General features: G+C 51.3%; 1 protein-coding gene and 1 non-coding gene across 4 annotated transcripts; one reads left to right on the top strand and one right to left on the bottom strand.

The window, feature by feature from the left end:
• Window positions 1–748: 748 nt before the first annotated feature.
• On the bottom strand, window positions 749–17,715 carry GANAB (glucosidase II alpha subunit). 3 transcript variants are annotated; one of them, XM_067748722.1, is made up of 25 exons: window positions 17,560–17,715; window positions 14,112–14,216; window positions 13,854–13,962; window positions 13,476–13,603; window positions 9,610–9,789; window positions 9,068–9,133; window positions 8,184–8,257; window positions 7,926–8,009; window positions 7,742–7,838; window positions 7,308–7,488; window positions 6,569–6,722; window positions 6,128–6,363; window positions 5,919–6,045; window positions 5,736–5,815; window positions 5,353–5,496; window positions 5,159–5,255; window positions 4,778–4,879; window positions 4,359–4,602; window positions 3,196–3,260; window positions 2,925–3,001; window positions 2,740–2,814; window positions 2,449–2,562; window positions 2,213–2,325; window positions 1,970–2,070; window positions 749–1,852 (listed from the first exon to the last, which is right to left on the bottom strand). In XM_067748722.1, the coding sequence occupies exons 1-25, from the start codon at window positions 17,595–17,597 to the stop codon at window positions 1,743–1,745; spliced, it is 2,901 nt and encodes a 966-aa protein (XP_067604823.1). In that variant the 5' UTR covers window positions 17,598–17,715; the 3' UTR covers window positions 749–1,742. The 3 variants fall into 3 exon arrangements, with proteins under 3 accessions (XP_067604823.1, XP_067604826.1, XP_067604824.1); XM_067748725.1 differs by lacking the exon at window positions 17,560–17,715 and adding an exon at window positions 14,402–14,425; XM_067748723.1 differs by lacking the exon at window positions 9,068–9,133.
• LOC137231386 (U6 spliceosomal RNA) lies at window positions 15,713–15,818 on the top strand. The gene has a single exon (XR_010946508.1). It is a non-coding gene; the product is annotated as a U6 spliceosomal RNA (small nuclear RNA).
• Window position 17,716: the final 1 nt, after the last annotated feature.

Raw genomic sequence — 17,716 nt, 5'->3', positions numbered from 1 at the left:
CTTGCTGGGCTCCTCTATGAAAATACTGGCATCAGGGACTTCCTTGTGGCGCAGTGGTTAAGAGTCCGCCTGCCAGGGGCTTCCCTGGTGGTGCAGTGGTTGAGAGTCCGCCTGCCGATGCAGGGGACACAGGTTCGTGCCCCGGTCCAGGAAGATCTCATGTGCCGCGGAGTGGCTGGGCCCGTGAGCCATGGCCGCTGAGCCTGCGCGTCTGGAGCCTGTGCTCCACAACGGGAGAGGCCACAACAGCGACAGGCCTGTGTACCACAAAAAAAAAAAAAAAAAGAATCCGCCTGCCAATGCAGGGGACATGGGTTCCAGCCCTGGTCCGGGAAGATCCCACATGCCACGGAGCAACTAAGCCCGTGCGCAACTACTGAGCCTGCGCTCTAGAGCCTGCGAGCCACAACTACAGAGCCCACGTACCACAACTACTGAAGTCCATGCGCCTAGAGCCCATGCTCCACCACAAAGAGAAGCCACCACAATGAGAAGCCCGCGCACCACAACGAAGAGTAGCCCCCACTCGCTGCAACTAGAGAAAGCCCGCGTGCAGCAACGAGGACCCAATGCAGCCAAAAATAAATTAATTAAAAAAAAAATTGGCATCAAGCAAGCTGAAGGAGGCTTGCACTCACTCATTTTGCTCAACCAATGAGGCTTATGCTGAAGCTAAATGAAAATGTCAGGTCCTCGGGCTTTTAGGGGTCTGTGGTTCAGGCCAGAACTGGAATCCAGACGCCAACAGTTATTTATGGTTTCTCTCTTTATTGTTTCTCCTTTTATCAAAACCTGTCACAGCTGGGGGCCAAAAGGAAGTAAAAAAAATTCCCACAAACATTCCCCATCGTCCCCAGTTAGTCCTCCCCCACCCCCCACCCAGGGCCCTGGGCCAACCCTGAGCGCACATGATCATCTCCCCCACCCTCAGCCTTCCCCCAGCAATAAATACAGGTGACCATGATTCGATGAAACCGCAACTGATTTCTCCATCTGGAATGCCCCTCAAGGGGACAAAATTTTAGGAGGCAAAAGAAGTCTCGCTCATCCCCTCTTAAGGAGTGGAAACTTCTTTCCCCCAAGGGACAGGGGAGGTAGAACTGCCCCTGTCAGAACCGCAGCTGCTCTAGATAGAAGCAGGGAGAGGAAAGGCTGGGATGCCAGGGAAGAGGATGTTTTCCAGCAACCTCACTCCTTTGATCCATTCATCCCTTATCAGGGTAAGGGGTGGACCCTGTGCATCAATGGGGCATAAAACAGAGAGGCCTGATAGAGAAGAGCCAGGAGGAAGAAATAAAAAGGAGGGAGAACAGTATGGTGGGGAGGGAAGGGGAAGGAGAAAAGGAGCCCTAAAGCTCACTGCCCTCATCTTCCAAGAAATGGCATCAACACACAAGAGACATGAACAGAGAGGGTATGGAGGAGATTCAGGGCCCCCAGAAGAAAGAAAAGAGAAGGGAAAGCAAGGGCCCTGTGGTCCCCAGGTCTTCACAGGTGAATGTGCTCCAGTCAGAGCAACAGAATATTTGGGGATGAAGGGAGATGTGGTGTCAATGGGGTGGGAGAGGTCAGGAGATCACAAAATGAATTCAGAGCCCAGGGAAAGCCCTCTCATCCTGCCCAGATGTTGGCAGAATGTAGATCTTGAGATAAGAAAGGTGAAGTCTGGGGAAGGTCAAACTCCAGGGCAGAAGGAAGAGTAACTATCAAGACCATCACATCCCACCCCAACATCCCTTGGGTTATCGCAGGTGAATACTCCAGTCGGATACCACACTGACGCCAGGCTTGCGCAGGATCAACACAGAGGTCTCAGGGTCATGCTGGAAGGACAGGCGGCTTTCAGGAGATCCTGGTGGAGGAAAGAGAAAGAGTGCCAGAGTCAATAGCAACTACTTTCCTATACGCAGGGGGTCCCCAACCCTGCCCTGCTTCTTCTCTTTCCCCATCTGGGGGCCAGATCACTCACCTTTTGTCTGGAGTACCACGGTTGCTGGCTTTCCAGCCCCTATTATCACCACTCGCTCAATCCAAATTGGTGTCTCAAAGTGGCCTTTGGGGTCTGCTGAGCTGGAGGAAGCAAAAATGGATACCCATCAGAAAAAAAACTGTCAGAGCAGAGAGGAGGAGAGCAGAGCAAGGCCATGATGTAAGAGCACAGTGAGCTGTAAGCATCCCAGAGGCTGCCAAGGAAGAAAGGGTACCTCCTTACCTGGAGACAAGGGTGTTGCCAGAGAATGAGAATCGACGCAGCAGGAACTCATGGCGAGTCTGATAGTTGAACGTGTGCCCATCATCTAGAAAGAGCTCTCCTTGGGCCGTACCCTGAGCAGGAAGTGGGGTAGGCGAGAGCCTGAGCCCAAGAGGGAGTGAGGGGCACATCCCCAGGGGACTGAATCCTAGGAAGGTAGGCAGATGGTTGAGGAGGCTCCCTGCTTATGCGCTTACCTGGAGGCTGAGTGCAACGAAAAGAGTGATGGGGTCATCCTTCATGCAGTCTGAAGAACGCCGCACTCGCATCCATCGGGGCACAATTGTCCCTCCACGCTGGAACACAGGGATCTAGAGCAAGAGCAGTGCTGGGATGAAGTAGCCCTGTTGTTCAACCCTGGGCCCTGCAATATCTTTTGCTTGTGTATATCTGCGTCCCCTTAGGAACTGGACTCCAAAGTATACACTCTCTCCCCTTCTGGAAACCTACAGGCAGATGGAGCTGGCAGCTGGGCCAGGCATACTCACACTGCTTAGAGTTACAGGCAGATACAGGGTCTGGGGACCATGATGCTTCTGGTAGCTATGAACGTCATACCACACCTGTGGGTGCAGAAGATATACTCGGTCACTCACTGCACAGAGGACCCCCCACTCTATTTACCCTCTCTGACCTCCACCACCTTTCCCCACCACACCCTTCCTTAACTCACCTCCCCTTGGCCAGGAAGATAGACCTGCACGCCATGAGCCTCAGAGTCTGATACAGGGTGAACCAGCAATGCATCCCCTAAGATACAGCAGAATCAACTCTGAATTGGGGAGATCAGTTCCCAAAGAGGGAGCCCTAGAGCACCCACCCCCTTGCACCCCTGGCCTCGTTCACTCCTCCCTCCCTGCACATCCACAGACGTATCTATCACAGTGCTTGCTTCTTCTCAGCCCTATCCCAACCCACCACTAACTGTCCCCCTTGTTTCTCACCAAGCAGGAACTGATCATCTATACTGAAGGTGGTCACATCCTGAGGATAATGCACCCACAGGGGCCTAGGAAGGAAGCAGGACAAGAAAGGAAGACACTTGCTGTTTGGCAGAAGTCAAAGATGCTACCCCAGGCACTGGCAAAAAGAAGAGCACAGGGGAAAGACCCGCGAGCTGGCAGCCAGACAGCCCAGCAGGCTTAAGGACTCAGCTATGCACTCTAACCTTGGTCTAGACATTTAACTTCCTAACGTGTCTCCCTGCCTCCTCCCACCCTGCTCCCTCTAGAAACTGCTCTGCACAGCTACCCCCCAGCGGCCACTTCATTATCCTGGCCTGAAAAGCCCTCTAGTTCAGGTTGAATTTTCCACTCCACCTCATCTACCTCTCCCTCTGGTTCTTTACCCCTGAGACACATTGGTTTGTTCCTACTCCTGGAACATAACAAACTCATTTCCATTTCATAATTTTTGCACTTGCAGTCTCCCCTGCTTGGAACATTCTTCCTCTGCGTCACAAAAGCCTGTCTTACTCATCAGTCAGGGCTCATCTTTACGTGGCCTGTTTTTTGTTTTTTGTTTTTTTTTGCGGTACGCAGGCTTCTCACTGCTGTGGCCTCTCCCGTTGAGGAGCACAGGCTCTGGACGCGCAGGCTCAGCGGCCATGGCTCACGGGCCCAGCTGCTCCGCAGCATGTGGGATCTTCCCGGACCGGGGCACGAACCCGCTTCCCCTGCATCGGCAGGCGGACTCTCAACCACTGCGCCACCAGGGAAGCCCTACGTGGCCTGTTTGTGGAACTTAACTCCGTTACCCTGTTCTATTTTTTTCAAAAACCTTGTCAGTTTTGGCAGTTTTCCTATTTCCATATTTGTTTACATGTCTCTCTGTCTTCCTCCCAAGAATGTAAGTTCCACAAGGGTACGACACTTGTCTGACTTGTTTCTGGCTCTGGGGATAGTGATGAGTAATGCCTAGCATGTCATAAGCACTCAGTAACGTTCACTGCTCTTCATCTCCCCACTGGTCTCTTCTTACTCTTGACCTTGCAGTCAGATTTCCCTCCTTTACAAGGCCCTCGTAAATGAAGAAAGAGGCCCAGAGATGGAACCCAGTCTCCCAGCCATCTCAGTCCATTCTACACAGACCCAACTGAATGCCTCACCTCATGATAGGAATCCCTTCACGATGGGCCTGATAGAAGAGGGTATACCAGAAGGGCAGTAGGGAGTATCGCTGACCCAAGGCGTCTCGGATTATGTCATGGTACTGAGACGGTAACAACCACGGCTCTCGCCGACCAGTGTCCAAGTGGGCATGTGCTCGGAAGAACGGCTGGTAGGCACCCATCTGGTACCAGCGCACAAGCAGCTCTGGCTCTGGATTTTTGAAGAAGCCACCCACATCCGCTAGAGAGGGGAGGGAGGAAACCGGTTGGAAAAGAGGGTGAGGGAGGGCTGCTGCCTAAGGAGCCCCCCAAGGCCCCATCGTGGACTGTCAGTTCTCTGCACAGGCCTAGGTTTTATGCCCTCTACCTTGCCCCTCTCCCGCCAAAGCAAGGCTCCAAGTTCCTCCCCCTCTCACCTCCACAGAAGGAAAGTCCCACCAGCCCCAAGCTGAGACACATAGGAATAGAGATCTTCAAATGGTCCCATTCGGCAGCATTGTCGCCTGTCCACACGGCTCCTGAGGAAGAAAAGAGGAAGGGAACTTGCAAACAGTGAAGGGGCTCAGCCTTTTATACAGCTGACCTCTCTAACCTGCCACATCTCCTCTGGGGCCCCCAGAGTCCTGCTGAAGATGGCGGAGTTCACAAGAGCACTTCAACACGGACTGGCCCTCCCACTCCCTGCCTCGCTTTTAGTGAACAGCTGGAAGGAAGTACGTAACTCTCAGAGGATGGACAGACTTCTCCAAGAACCAGGCCCAGGTCCCTCTGCCACAGCTTTATTCTCCAAATCTTACCAAAGCGCTGGGAGCCAGCAAAGAAAGCCCTGCTCAGGACAAAGGGGCGTTCTATGCCCCCGGAGCGCAGCACCAGCCCGTCAGCAGTCGCCATGTGCTGCGTGGGAACAGGAAAGAAGGGTAGTGAGGAGCAAAAGCCAGCTGTCATCGGTGCAAGTTCTCGGTCCTTGGTCTCTCCTCTCTCAGTCCCTTACCACGTAGAAGCCATAGATGTTATGCACGTCTCGGTGCTCCCAGCCCCCATAATGCTGGGCATCCTTGAGCATGGTGACCTCAGGACCATTGAACACGGACGGTTCATTCATGTCATTCCAGACATAGAGGTTGGGAGATGAGCCCTGAGAACACAAGGCAGAGAATGGGGACAGACGACAGAGGGGAGGGAGAAGACAAAACAGTGTCTGAGCAGAGAGCTCCTAGGAATCCAGAAAGATGCATTTCTCAGGGCCCCCCCCCAGGATCAAGGCCCCGATATCTTATGAGCAACCAACCATAGCAGGGATAGCAGGCAGAGAATGACTGATTCCAAGTGGTAGAGTGGGAAAGACAGAGGCAGGTCAGGGAGGGGCTGCCATACCTCATAATTGTCAAAGCGAAACATGTTAGCCCACCAGGCCCTCATCTTGGGATTGGTGAAATCAGGGTAACCGGCTGCGCCTAGAAGAAATCAAGGATGGCTTTCAACCCCTGAGGGGTAAAATAGCCTCCACTCTAGCTCCCTGGCCTCCCAATAGCCTCCTTTAATTCCGGGCCCACCTACCTGGCCAGCACCAGCCTTCGTAGTCAGAGCCATCCCGGGTTTTAACGTACAGACCCAGGTTCTGCAACTCTTCATGTACACGGTAGCCAGAGTCCACCTTGATGTGGGGGTCCACGATGGCCACCAGCTGGGGGCACGGAACACGGGTAGTGAGAGTTCTCCAGGGCTATCATGCCTGAGAAAACCAACCATGGCTGCGGCCCTCTTACCTTCCGCCTCTTGGAGGCCAAATGCTCAAGCATGGTGAGGGGCTGGGGGAAACGGCTGGGGTCCCAGGTGAAATACCGCTTGCCATCAGCATGCTCAATGTCCAGCCAGATGACATCGCAAGGCAGGTTGTGATCATCGAAGCCCTGATCGACTTCCAGAACGTCAGCCTCATCCCGATAGTTCCAGCGGCTCTGGTGGTAGCCGAGGGAGAAGAGCGGGGGCAAAACCTGGGTCCCTGCAGGTTCAGTGAGGGATGGGTGTCACAATGGGGTCAGGCTCAACCTGGGGCCAATGGGGATGCCCAGAAATTGAGGGAGATGAAAGGGCACCGGGCTAGAGAATAGGCCAAGGCACAGGATTTCTGAAAATGCAGTCATCCCTCAAGAAGCCAAGGACTAGAAAGGGAGGCTGCAGGCTGACAGAGTAGGGACACTGCGTACCTGTGAGACTAGCGTACTGCCGGAAGACATCAAAGACAGACGGCCCAAGTAGCAGGAAGACATCAATGATGCCACTCTCCGATATCCAGCGAACATCTGTCTGTGGGGTCTCCCCAGAGCCCTGCAGGTAGTCCAGCATCTTCCCAAACAGGGTCTGCAGAGGGGACCAGAGAGAGGTCTGACACCACCCTCTTGCTTCCCAACCCAAAGACAAAGCAGCAGTGTTTTCCTCAGAGTCCTCACACAGCTGGCTCCTTGAGTCACTTCGGGCTGAGATTAAACGTCACCTCCTCAGTGAGGCTTCCCTGGGCCCCATCATAAGCAGCACCGCCCATCCCCATCACATGACCACTGCATTTCTTTCTTAGAACTTACCACCACTGAACTCATCTTCCCTCTGTTACCTGTTTAATCTGTCTTCCTCCTTTCCTAACTCAGTGAGCAATATATCCCCAGCACCTAGGAAAGGGTCTGAAGCTCCTAACGCATACTCAATAACAAATGTATTAATAAATGCAGAAAAGGAAATACCTTCCCCATGAGTCTGTGTCTTCTGGGAGTGTCTGGGGAACTCATATGCTGCCCAGAAGGCCCAGGGCCTGTCTCTCATCCAGTCCCCAAACAGGTATCCAAATAGGCCACTCTACCAGCCTCTTCAAAGCAAATGCCCCTAACAAACCCATCTGTCTCAAGGCCTGACGATTCCCTCCCTTATTGCTCCCCACGCCTGTGCTCTCACCTTGCCTGCAGTGTTGGAGGATATGTCAACCCAGGTCTCCGCGGCGTTGAGCCAGAAGATGCCCAGGTCCCGATGAGGGCTGTGTGCTAGGAGCACGGGCACAGACCCATATAGGGCCATGCGGTTGTACAGCTCATACTGGAACACGTCCAAATTGTAGAGGCGATACGGCTCCCCACCCCTGCAGGCAGGCAGACAGACAGACTGGCCCCGGGCCATGGCATGCACAGCCCCAGCCCCATAGACACAGATGAGGGATAAAAACTGGCCCCTCTGCCCTTTCTCAAAGCAGCATTTTCTGATGGCCCAAGGTTCTCTGGCACAGGAAGTGAGCCACGCTCGTCTGGAGTGTCTAATCTGTGTGCACATCTCCCACAGCCCTGGCCTCTGCCCCCTTCCCTCCCCCCATATCCTGATGTCACTGTAGGACTCACTCAGTGACTTTCAGCCTCAGGTTGTCTGCATGCTCGGGGATCCCATACACATGCTCCATGCCTGGCAGAGAGAAGTCCAAACTCACAGACGTGGGGCCTGGAAGAAAAGCAAAAGATGAGCTCCAGAGCTTCTGCTTGGCAAGGACTCCCTGTCCTCTTGCCCAAGGCTCCCCCAGCCCCTCACCAAAGGGCTTGCTGTCAGTGTGAGTTTTAAATGTCTCTTCCCAGGCTCCTGGCTCATCGTGCTCTGCCTTCCCCTGGGTCTCATCTGGCTGGAAGGAGAAAGCAGACCACTACTCAATCACACACCAGGTCCTCTCTCTTCCCTTGCCCATTTTCTAAATCCCATCCGCGATGCCAAGACTAAGCTCAAATTTCTTGTGGGCCTTTCCCCTCCAACCTCCCAGCCAGCCCTGTGCTCCAACCACCCACCCCCACCAACTTGCCTTGTCACCATCCCCAGGTGTTTCCTCGGGCTGGGCCCCATCGCCCTCAGCTGGGTCTTTTGATCCTTGCCTGGAAGGTAGGAGAGCTGTCTGCTCCAATCCAGAGGGGGCAGGGACGAGGGGCTAGTGGAAGGAGGGGTGAGGGAATAGAGAGCCAAGGGTCCAAAGGAACGAAGGCACTGGAGGAAGGGACTGAATGTTAAAGCTTGGAAAGGGACCCCCAGTGAGCAGATAAGTGTGCAAAGGACAGGGAGAGAAATGAGAAAGGGAAATGAGAAGTAAATGCCACCAAGGGGTGCCTTCCAAACACAGGCCCAAACCATCAGCCTCTGCCAGCGTTCCAGAAGAGACAGGCAGACAGGTTCAAGGGCCTGGGTTCGGAATGCCAGTCCTAGCCCTGCTGCCTCTACCAAGAGACTCTGGCCCCAACTTCCCTCACTGGGCCTCAGCCTCTTGGCGTGACACAGGGTTTTGCAAAGGCAAGTGAGTCATAACCATGGTCAAGCCTCTACACAGGGACTCAAACAAGAGATTCTGCCAAAGGATGCTTTCAAGGGCAGCTGGCAAGCAGCTCTGCCCAGAGCCTCAGTGCAAGCCAGCTGAGAGGCAGGAACCCCAGCAACAGGCAGCATCTCTCCACCCCCTGGCAAAGCAAGAAGCTCCCTACATTCCTCAAGGATATCCAACATTTCATCTTCCTTCTCCCAGGGGGCTCCTAGCCAAGGGAATGGGGAACGGGAACCAGAGACCATATAGCTGGGGAAAAAGAGGTGAGTGAAGGACAGGGTATGGAAGGGTCTGGGGCACCTTCCCGGGGGGCCAGAGTGAAGGGGGGGTAAGGGCAGAGGAACAGATACAGTACCAGTGGTCATGGATTTACCTAGAGAAAAGGTTCTTGATCTTATCCCAAATGCTACCGAGCGTGAGACTAACTTTATCCGAGAAACTGGGGCAGGAGGAGATGGGTAGGAAAGGGGAAAAGGAGGCACAAAACCAACACAAAAACAGAAACATAAAAGTGAGTTTCAGTCGACAAACTTCCAGAGATGGGGTGGGGGAAGAAATTAAAAACAAAAAACAAAACAAAACAAAACAAAAAAAAGGAAGAAAATAAATCTGGGAAGTGTGATGGTGTGAGAGGGGTAAGAGGGAAAGGCAGACCCAGGCAGGCCTCTGAGGGAGGAGGTGCCCAGGGTACAGCTCATGGACAAAAGTGACTGCCTCCTGGTCTGTACAGGAAATGGAGAAAACTTCAACCCAGGTCTGCTTCCTACCCTCCCTGATGGTCAGCTTCGCCCAGCCCCCAGCCCCGACCTGGCTCTACTACCACCCTGTCTCCTCCCAGGGACCCAGTGCCAGACCCTACGACACCCCTAGGTTCCTTCACACTAGGTCCCCTTCACTCCTGATCCCTGTACTCACGAGACCCTGGGAGCCCTCTGGTGCTCAAAATTTAAGAGTCCTCGGGCATTGACACTGAGCAGAAGGCTGCGGTCCTCCAGTAGGTCGAGGCGGAATGGCCGTGCCGTCAAGATGATTTTATAGGGCCCCTCAGCCATGGTTAGCTCTACGCTGTTGGCATCCCGGCCAGAGACAGAAAGCCTGGGAAAAAGATCAAAAGGGATATAAGGAAGTGCAAAGTGCCAGGAGCAGTCATGACACTTAGAAGACGGGGGACCTGCTAAGAGCTATACAGGCAGTGTGGTAACAGTACAGGGACAGATAAGTTGACCAAAGGAATCAAATAAAGAGCCTGGAAACAGACCCAAGCATCTTAGAATGTTGAAATGTAACAGATGGCATGGCAGTTCAGTGAGGTCTGGAGGACTATTCAATAACAGAGCGGAAAAACACATTTTCTGTATAGAAAAGAAATGGTATCACACTCCTACCTCTTACCAGATACAAGTATCAACTCCAGACAGATTATGACTTAAAATTTTAGAGTAAAACCTTTAGAAGAAAATATAAAAAAATATTTTCTGACTCTGAGGTAGATAAGGATTATTTAAACACAACTTAGAAAACACTAACACCAAAAGGTAAGAGACTTATCTACCTGACAACAAAATTCAGAATTTCTATTTATTGAAAGATACGTTAAGGGTAATCAAAAACAAGAAAAGTCTGAGGAACTGTCCCAGTCTAGAGGAGCCTCAGGAGACATGACAACTAAATATAAAACAGTATCCTGGATTGGATCGTGAAGCAGAAGAAGGACATTAGGTAAAAACTAAGGAAATCTGGGACTTCCCTGGTGGCGTGGTGGTTAAGAATCCACCTGCCAATGCAGGGGACTTGGATTCAATCCCTGGTCCGGGAAGATCCCACATGCTGCGGGGCAAATAAGCCCGTGCACCACAACTACTGAAGCCCACGCGCCTAAAGCTCATGCTCCGCAACAGAAGAAGCCACTGCAATGAGAAGCCCGCTTGCCGCAACTAGAGAAAGCCTGCACGCAGCAACGAAGACCCAATGCAGCCATAAGTAAATAAATAAACAACAAAAAAACTAAGGAAATCTGAAAAAAATATGGACTTTAAGCTACAAGGATATATCGTACAACACAAGGAGTGTAGCTGATATTTTATAATAGCTATTAATGGAGTACGACCTTTAAAAATTGTGAATCACTATATTGTACACCTATAACTTATGTAATATTGTACATCAACTACATTTCAATTAAAAATAAATGAAATGGTGGCGCAGTGGTTAAGAATCCGCCTGCCAACGCAGGGGACACGGGTTTGATCCCCGGTCTGGGAAGATCTCACATGCCTTGGAGCAGCTAAGCTCGTGCACCACAACTATTGAGCCAGAGCACCACAACTACTGAAGCCCACGCACCTAGAGCCCGTGCTCCGCAACAAGAGGAGCCACCGCAATGAGAAGCCCGTGCACCACAATGAAGAGCAGCCCCTGCTCGCCGCAACTAGAGAAAGCCCGCACGCAGCAATGAAGACCCAACACAGCCAAAATAAATAAATAAATAAAATTTAAAAAAAAATAGGGCTTCCCTGATGGCGCAGTGGTTGAGAGTCCACCTGCTGATGCAGGGGACGCGGGTTCGTGCTCCGGTCCAGGAAGATCCCACATGCCACGGAGTGGCTAGGCCCATACGTCCGGAGCCTGTGCTCCGCAACGGGAGAGGCCACAACAGTGAGAGGCCCGCGTACCACAAAAAAATAAACAATAAAAACACTTTAAAAAAAGGAATGAAAAAAGAAAAAAAAATATGAACTTTAGTTAACAATAATGATATCAATTCATTATGTATGACAAATATATCACAATAATGTTAACAGGGGAAAACAAGAGTACAGGGTATACAGGAACTCTCGTAATATTCTTGAAACTTTCCTATAAATCTAGAACTATTCTAAAATTAAAAAATCGTTGGGACTTCCCTGGTGGCGCAGTGGTTAAGAATCCGCCTGCCAGTGCAGGGGACACAGGTTCGATCCTTGGTCTGGGAAGATCCCACAGGCCACGGAGCAACTAAGCCCTCGAGCCACAACTACTGAGCCTGCGCACCTAGAGCTTGTGCTCCGCAAAGAGAAGCCCGCACACTGCAATGAAGAGTAGCCTGCACGCAGCAACAAAAGACCCAATGCAGCCAAAAATAAATAAATAAAATTTTTTAAAAAATAAAATTAAAAAATCTTCTTTTTTCAAGGCACCTTTAGAAAAGTAAAAAGATAAGCTACAATCTGGGAAAAGATAACTGCAATACATGTAAGTAATAAAGAACTGGTATCAAGACGAATGAATTTCCACAAATCAGTGATGACAAACAACATAAAAGGAAAATGAGCAGAGCAGTGAACTTCCATTTCACAGAACAGAATGACAGATAAATACATGAAGACATGCTCAATATCAGTAATAAACTGGGAAAGACAAGCAAGCCAAGACCACCACATGGTATCATCCTACAGCCATTCCACTGACAAAAATTAAGTCCAATAGTTCCAAGGGCTGGAGAAGATGCAGTTCAATAAGCCTCTTATATATTGCTGGTGGAAGTGTAAATTGGTAAGCCACTTTGGCTTTATCTTGGAAAGTTGATGATTTCCATATTCTACAACTCTGCAGTTCTTCTCTTAGCTATACACCAAAGAGAAACTCCTGCACAGGGAGACAGGAGACATGGACAAGAATGTTCACGCCAACACTGGAAACAACCCAAATGCCCATCAACACAGAAATGGAGAAGTAAATCGGGATATATTCATATAACATAACATTATACAGCAGTAAAAATGAGTTTCTGGAGCTACATGCAACAAAGTTAAATCCAGTTAAGTGAAAAAAGGAAATCCCAAAAGACCACATTCACTAAGATACTTTCCCTATAAAACTCAAAAACAAAATCACATAATTTATTGCTTAGGCAAATGTACGAAAGTGTGTATATGTATATACGTACCCACGATATAACTGTGAGAACAAAAAAACAAGGGAATAATAAACTTCAGAATAACAATCATCTCCGAAGGAGTCAGGGGTACAGGACAGTGAGATGTATATGTTTGGGTTAGGTGAAGGGTTTATCATGTTATTTTCTAAGTTAAATACTTAACAGAGAGCCATGCGTGGAATAATGACGACGATGTGTCATGACCCGAGTATCTGAATAATCCTATCCTGAATATCTGAGGAGAAATTGAGGAGGGAGGAAGGGAAGGAGGGAAAGAGGGAAGGAAGGGAGGAAGGGAGGAAGGGAGGAAGGGGAGAAAGAAAAGAGAGAGAAAAGAGAAAAAAAGAAAGAGAAGAAAAGAACAGATGAGACAAGACAGGGGGACAGGACAGGAAGGGAAGGGAAGGGAGGAACCAACCACAGAGACACTGTATTCCTGGAAGGCGAGCTCCATGGCCTTGCTGACTCCCTCTTGTATCTCCAGCACCTAGGCCAGGCCTGGCACAGAAGAGGAAGCAGTATTTCTTTGCTGACTGAATGAAGATAAAGGGTGAAAGAGAAAACAAGTGAGGGAATTCCCTGGCAGTCCAGTGATTAAGACCCTGTGCTTTCACTGCACAGTGCGCAGGTTCAATCCCTGGCTGGGGAACTAAGATCCCGCAAGCCAAGCAGCTCGGCCAATCAATCAATCAATCAGTTGAGAAAACAAGTGAAACAGAAGAACAGATGAGGGAAGGCTGAGGAGAGTGGCCGGGTGCTATTCAGCTATTACCCCAATGTGGAAGAGAAAGTCAGCTGCCAAATAAAGGCTCATTAGGAAGGGAAAGGGCCATGGAGATGGAGATGTTCCTCAGGAAAAACTTACCCAGCTGTGGGGGGATCAGCCACCAACACGTCTGGCACACGGTATCGGGGCCGCCGGGGCTCTAGTTCATCAATTCTGATCCGAGTCATGTTCCTTCGAAGCCCCTGGAGCTCCAGCACAAGCAACACCTGTGGAGGCAGAGGTCTGGGTCTGGAGAAAGGAATGGGCTATACCAGGAAATGCCCTCTGAACCCATTTCTCTCCCGAGGGGGTCTCCTCCTTCTAGCCCTTTGCTTAAGGGATCTGAAATCTGAATTCCTCACAAAGTACAAGTCCCAAGGTTAGATGGCACAGGATGTTGGCTATAGGATTCCCCTTCCCGAATTACCCCTTAGCCATTTCTCCACCCCCACCAGACTCTTCCTTTTCTCCCCTGACCTTAGTGACTTCGTTGATCAGATGGACCGTGAGGGCATCAGGACCAAGCTGCAGAGAGTCCAGCAAGGCTCGGTATGGAGAATGGCCTGGCCGTATGCTTCGTTGCCTCCTGCCAATGTGAAATGACTGAGAACGGGGGAGGGTTCCCCAAGGCCCCCAAGTCCTTCTATCAGCTGCAGTGCCCCAGGCTACCTCATCTGCCACTGACACCTCCCACATTACCCTACTTTCCATTCTTGTCTCCCAGAAATATCATACTTGCAGAAGGAACTCTCTTCGCAGGTCTTAAAGTTGCTTCTATCCACAGCCAGGGTAATTCCCAGGCAGACGCCTAAACAAGCCAGTACCAAACCAGTCCAAGACCTAGGGGGGAAAAGGACAAAGAGGGCACGATCAGCACAGGGTCAGAAAGGGCCCCACCTTCTGAGGTAAAGGCCTCTTCCCACCACAACCCTAAAAGGGGAGAAAGATAGAGTCCCATTAAACAGAAAACACGGCAAAGTGGACAGGGCTTAAGTGTCAGGCCTGAGGAGCTGGCTCACGCACACCTTTCCTTCAAAAGGCAGAGGAAGTGGACAAAGGATCCTTGACCTTCAGAGGCCTGGTATTGACTCAGGTTACATCAGCCTCTCAGAGGAAAGGAACAGTAACAGCCAGTCCCAGGGGAAGTGGTGGTACCTTATGTGTGGAACAGAGAAACACAGTAAGCCATGCCTTTTCACTGGAAAGACACTGGGGGGACCTACAGTGAAAAAGTTCAAGATGTACCCTCAGCTGGCCAGCTGGTCACAGGTTCCTAGGGTCCTAACATCCCTAACACTCTAGGCATCCTGTTCCTCTGATCTCCACTGCTATATCTTTGACATAAGTCACCACTGTCACCACGTAAGCTTGAAAAGAATAACAGCTAACCTGTGTTGAGTCCTAATAGGCACCCGGGGGCCTGGCTAACCGCCTTATACTAGTTTTTTTGTGTTTCTTTTTTTTGCGGGACGCGGGCCTCTCACTGCTGTGGCCTCTCCCGTTGCGGAGCACAGGCTCCGGACGCGCAGGCTCAGCAGCCATGGCTCACGGGCCCAGCCACTCCGCGGCATGTGCGATCTTCCAGGACCGGGGCACGAACCCGTGTCCCCCGCATCGGCAGGCGGACTCCCAACCACTGAGCCACCAGGGAAGCCCTATACTAGTTTTTAACTCTCCCTGCAGTTTTTAGTAGTGTCTATGCCCAGGTCTCACCCTGAGATTTCAATCTAATTGGCCTGAAGTGGAACCTGGGCATCAGATTTTAAACTCCCCTAAACAATTCTAATAGGCAACCAGTGTTCAGAACCAATTCTTTATACACACTAATAACTCTTTTCCCTTTCTTTCACTGTTTTCTTGGTGAATGTAGGATTGGGATTTTTCCGAGATGGGAGCACTGAGGCATAAAAGGTTCAATAATTTGGGGCTTCCCTGGTGGCGCAGTGGTTGAGAGTCCGCCTGCCGATGCGGGGGACGCGGGCTCGTGCCCCGGTCCGGGAAGATCCCACGTGCCGCGGAGCGGCTGGGCCCGTGAGCCATGGCCGCTGAGCCTGTGCGTCCGGAGCCTGTGCTCCGCAACGGGAGAGGCCACAGGAGTGAGCGGCCCACGTACCGCAAAAAAAAAAAAAAAAAAGGTTCAATAATTCATCCAAGATTTAACAGCCAGTATGAGGTGACACTGGTGAACTCAGCTCTGCCTAACTCCAGGGCCCGGGCACTTCATTATGCACAGCACATTGCACTAACCACCAGCAGGGCCTGCCTCATTGAGGACCATCACCAGGGTTTCCACAAACTTGTCACTTCCCCAACATGCTATCAAATGACAGACAAGGGTGCTCGCTTCGGCAGCACATATACTAAAATGGAATGATACAGAGAAGATTAGCATGGCCCCTGCGCAAGGATGACACGCAAATTCGTGAAGCGTTCCATATTTTTGGGAGACCCAAGAGGGAAGAGATATGGGATCATATGTATAACTGATTCACTTTGTTATAAAGCAGAAACTAACACACCATTGTAAAGCAATTATACTCTAATAAAGATGTAAAAAAAAAATAATAACAGACAAGGGACTAACAGGCTTATCTGAACAAGTTAGTTTGTTAAGGATATATCCATCCATTCTGGGTAAACCCTAAATAGGGATTCTCACACTTTAGCGTCTGTTAAGAGTTACGTGCAGTGCTTACTAAATGAAGATTCCCGGGTCCCAGGGAATCTGCAGTTTAAACATGCTCTCCCAGTGGCTGATTAGGAGCACACTCTGAGAAAGTGTTCCAAATAAGGGAGAACAAACAAATACACACATTTCTCCTCAGCATTAAAACTTTGCTACCTGCTAACAGGGTAACCAAAGAGTAGGGCCTACAAACACATTGTATCCAGCATATCCTCAGTATCTGCTTGAAAGCTAAAGGTAAAGAAAAGCACTAGAAAGGAGATCACAGAACACAGTAAGCCCTCCAGTTCCAGAAGAATGTGCAAGGCAAGCCAGGCCACACAGAAAGATGAGGAAAACACCAGGCTTTGTGGTTTAATAGGTCAAGCAGGAACAAATAGTAGCAAAACAAGCAGAAGAAATGCTACCAGAAAACTCAAAAGCAAGGCATGTGGCCCAGGTCCTGAGGAGTGACTGCAGCGGACACCCTGAGCAACTGACCCCGTGTCCACCAGCCCAAAGCAGCAGTAATCAGAAGTACAGTGAATTAAATACTCTCTGGAGTCCTACTTGCACAATCTATAAAATGGGTTTGGAGAGACGCCAATGGGGATAGAATTTCTGAAAGATTTTTCAGATGTAACCTGTTGGAAGGCCCTGAGAACTCAGGAATGCCTTGAACGCCCCTGGGCAAGAGGTGGTCACAAGCCAAGGTCAGGAATGAGTCGCAAGGAAAGGTGCACTCATTTATTGTTTCAGGTCACAGGCTTCTGGAGTCAAATTTACGATCCACGCTTTTTTCACCGCTGCCGACAGTACGTGCCTCTCCCACCCCGATACATCCGTTAGGTCCTGGTAAACACTCTGTGGCGCTGATGATTGTTTCGAACCGTCTTTTCAGTAATATAAATGCAGAACAAACCACTGTTGTGTTTGAGCAACGTCATCCAGGTCGACTGTGAACTTACGGGATCCTGCCCCAGCCGTGCCCAACGACCGTGGACACCAAACAAGCCAGGGCTGGTGTCCACGTGAAGACAAGGGCAGGGCAGGGTCCGGGGCTCTCGAGGGGAGGGCGGGAAGGGCAGTGGAAGCAAGACTGCCGGCCGCGGTGCTTCCAGCGCGGCTGAGGGGCCGCAGGGCAGCAGGCTGCATTCCCGGAGGCCGGGCCGCATCTCTTCCTCTGCCCCGATGGCCCCGCGCATTGCAGGAAAGAGGCGGCAGCGTTAACCGCCGCAAGCCGCCAGGGGAGGGCGGCGGCTGAGAGCGGCCAAGGCCAAGAAGAACACAAGGCTGCGGCCTTCTAGAGCCACCGGGCCGGAGCGGAGAGCCCCAGAAACAAGGGCCCCCCGACGCGGCGAGGAGGCTGGGGGCACCCGAGGCCGCCTCCAGAGAGACAAAGAGTCCTCACGAGGCTGGGGGTGGCGGAGTCTCAGGAGAACATACAGGAAGGAGAGACACGGGACTTGGGGGTCTGGGGGCGTCCCGGGCGCGTTCCCCGGGATCCGGGCTCCTCACCGCCTCCTACGCGCCGCCACTGCCGCTACCGCCGCCATCTTGTGCCGGGTTTGCTCCTTGACCCGGAGCTTCCCCTCCCCCAGCGCGCGTTGAGCCACGTATCTTAGCGCCCGCCCCTTCCGGCTTCCTGATTGGCCGGGCCACACTGAAGGCTGGC

The sequence above is a fragment of the Pseudorca crassidens genome, chromosome 9 (genome assembly GCF_039906515.1).
Source record: "Pseudorca crassidens isolate mPseCra1 chromosome 9, mPseCra1.hap1, whole genome shotgun sequence".
NCBI classification, from domain to species: domain Eukaryota; kingdom Metazoa; phylum Chordata; class Mammalia; order Artiodactyla; family Delphinidae; genus Pseudorca; species Pseudorca crassidens.
Note: the sequence above shows the minus strand (reverse complement) of the source record. Positions and strands in the feature narration are given on the sequence as shown.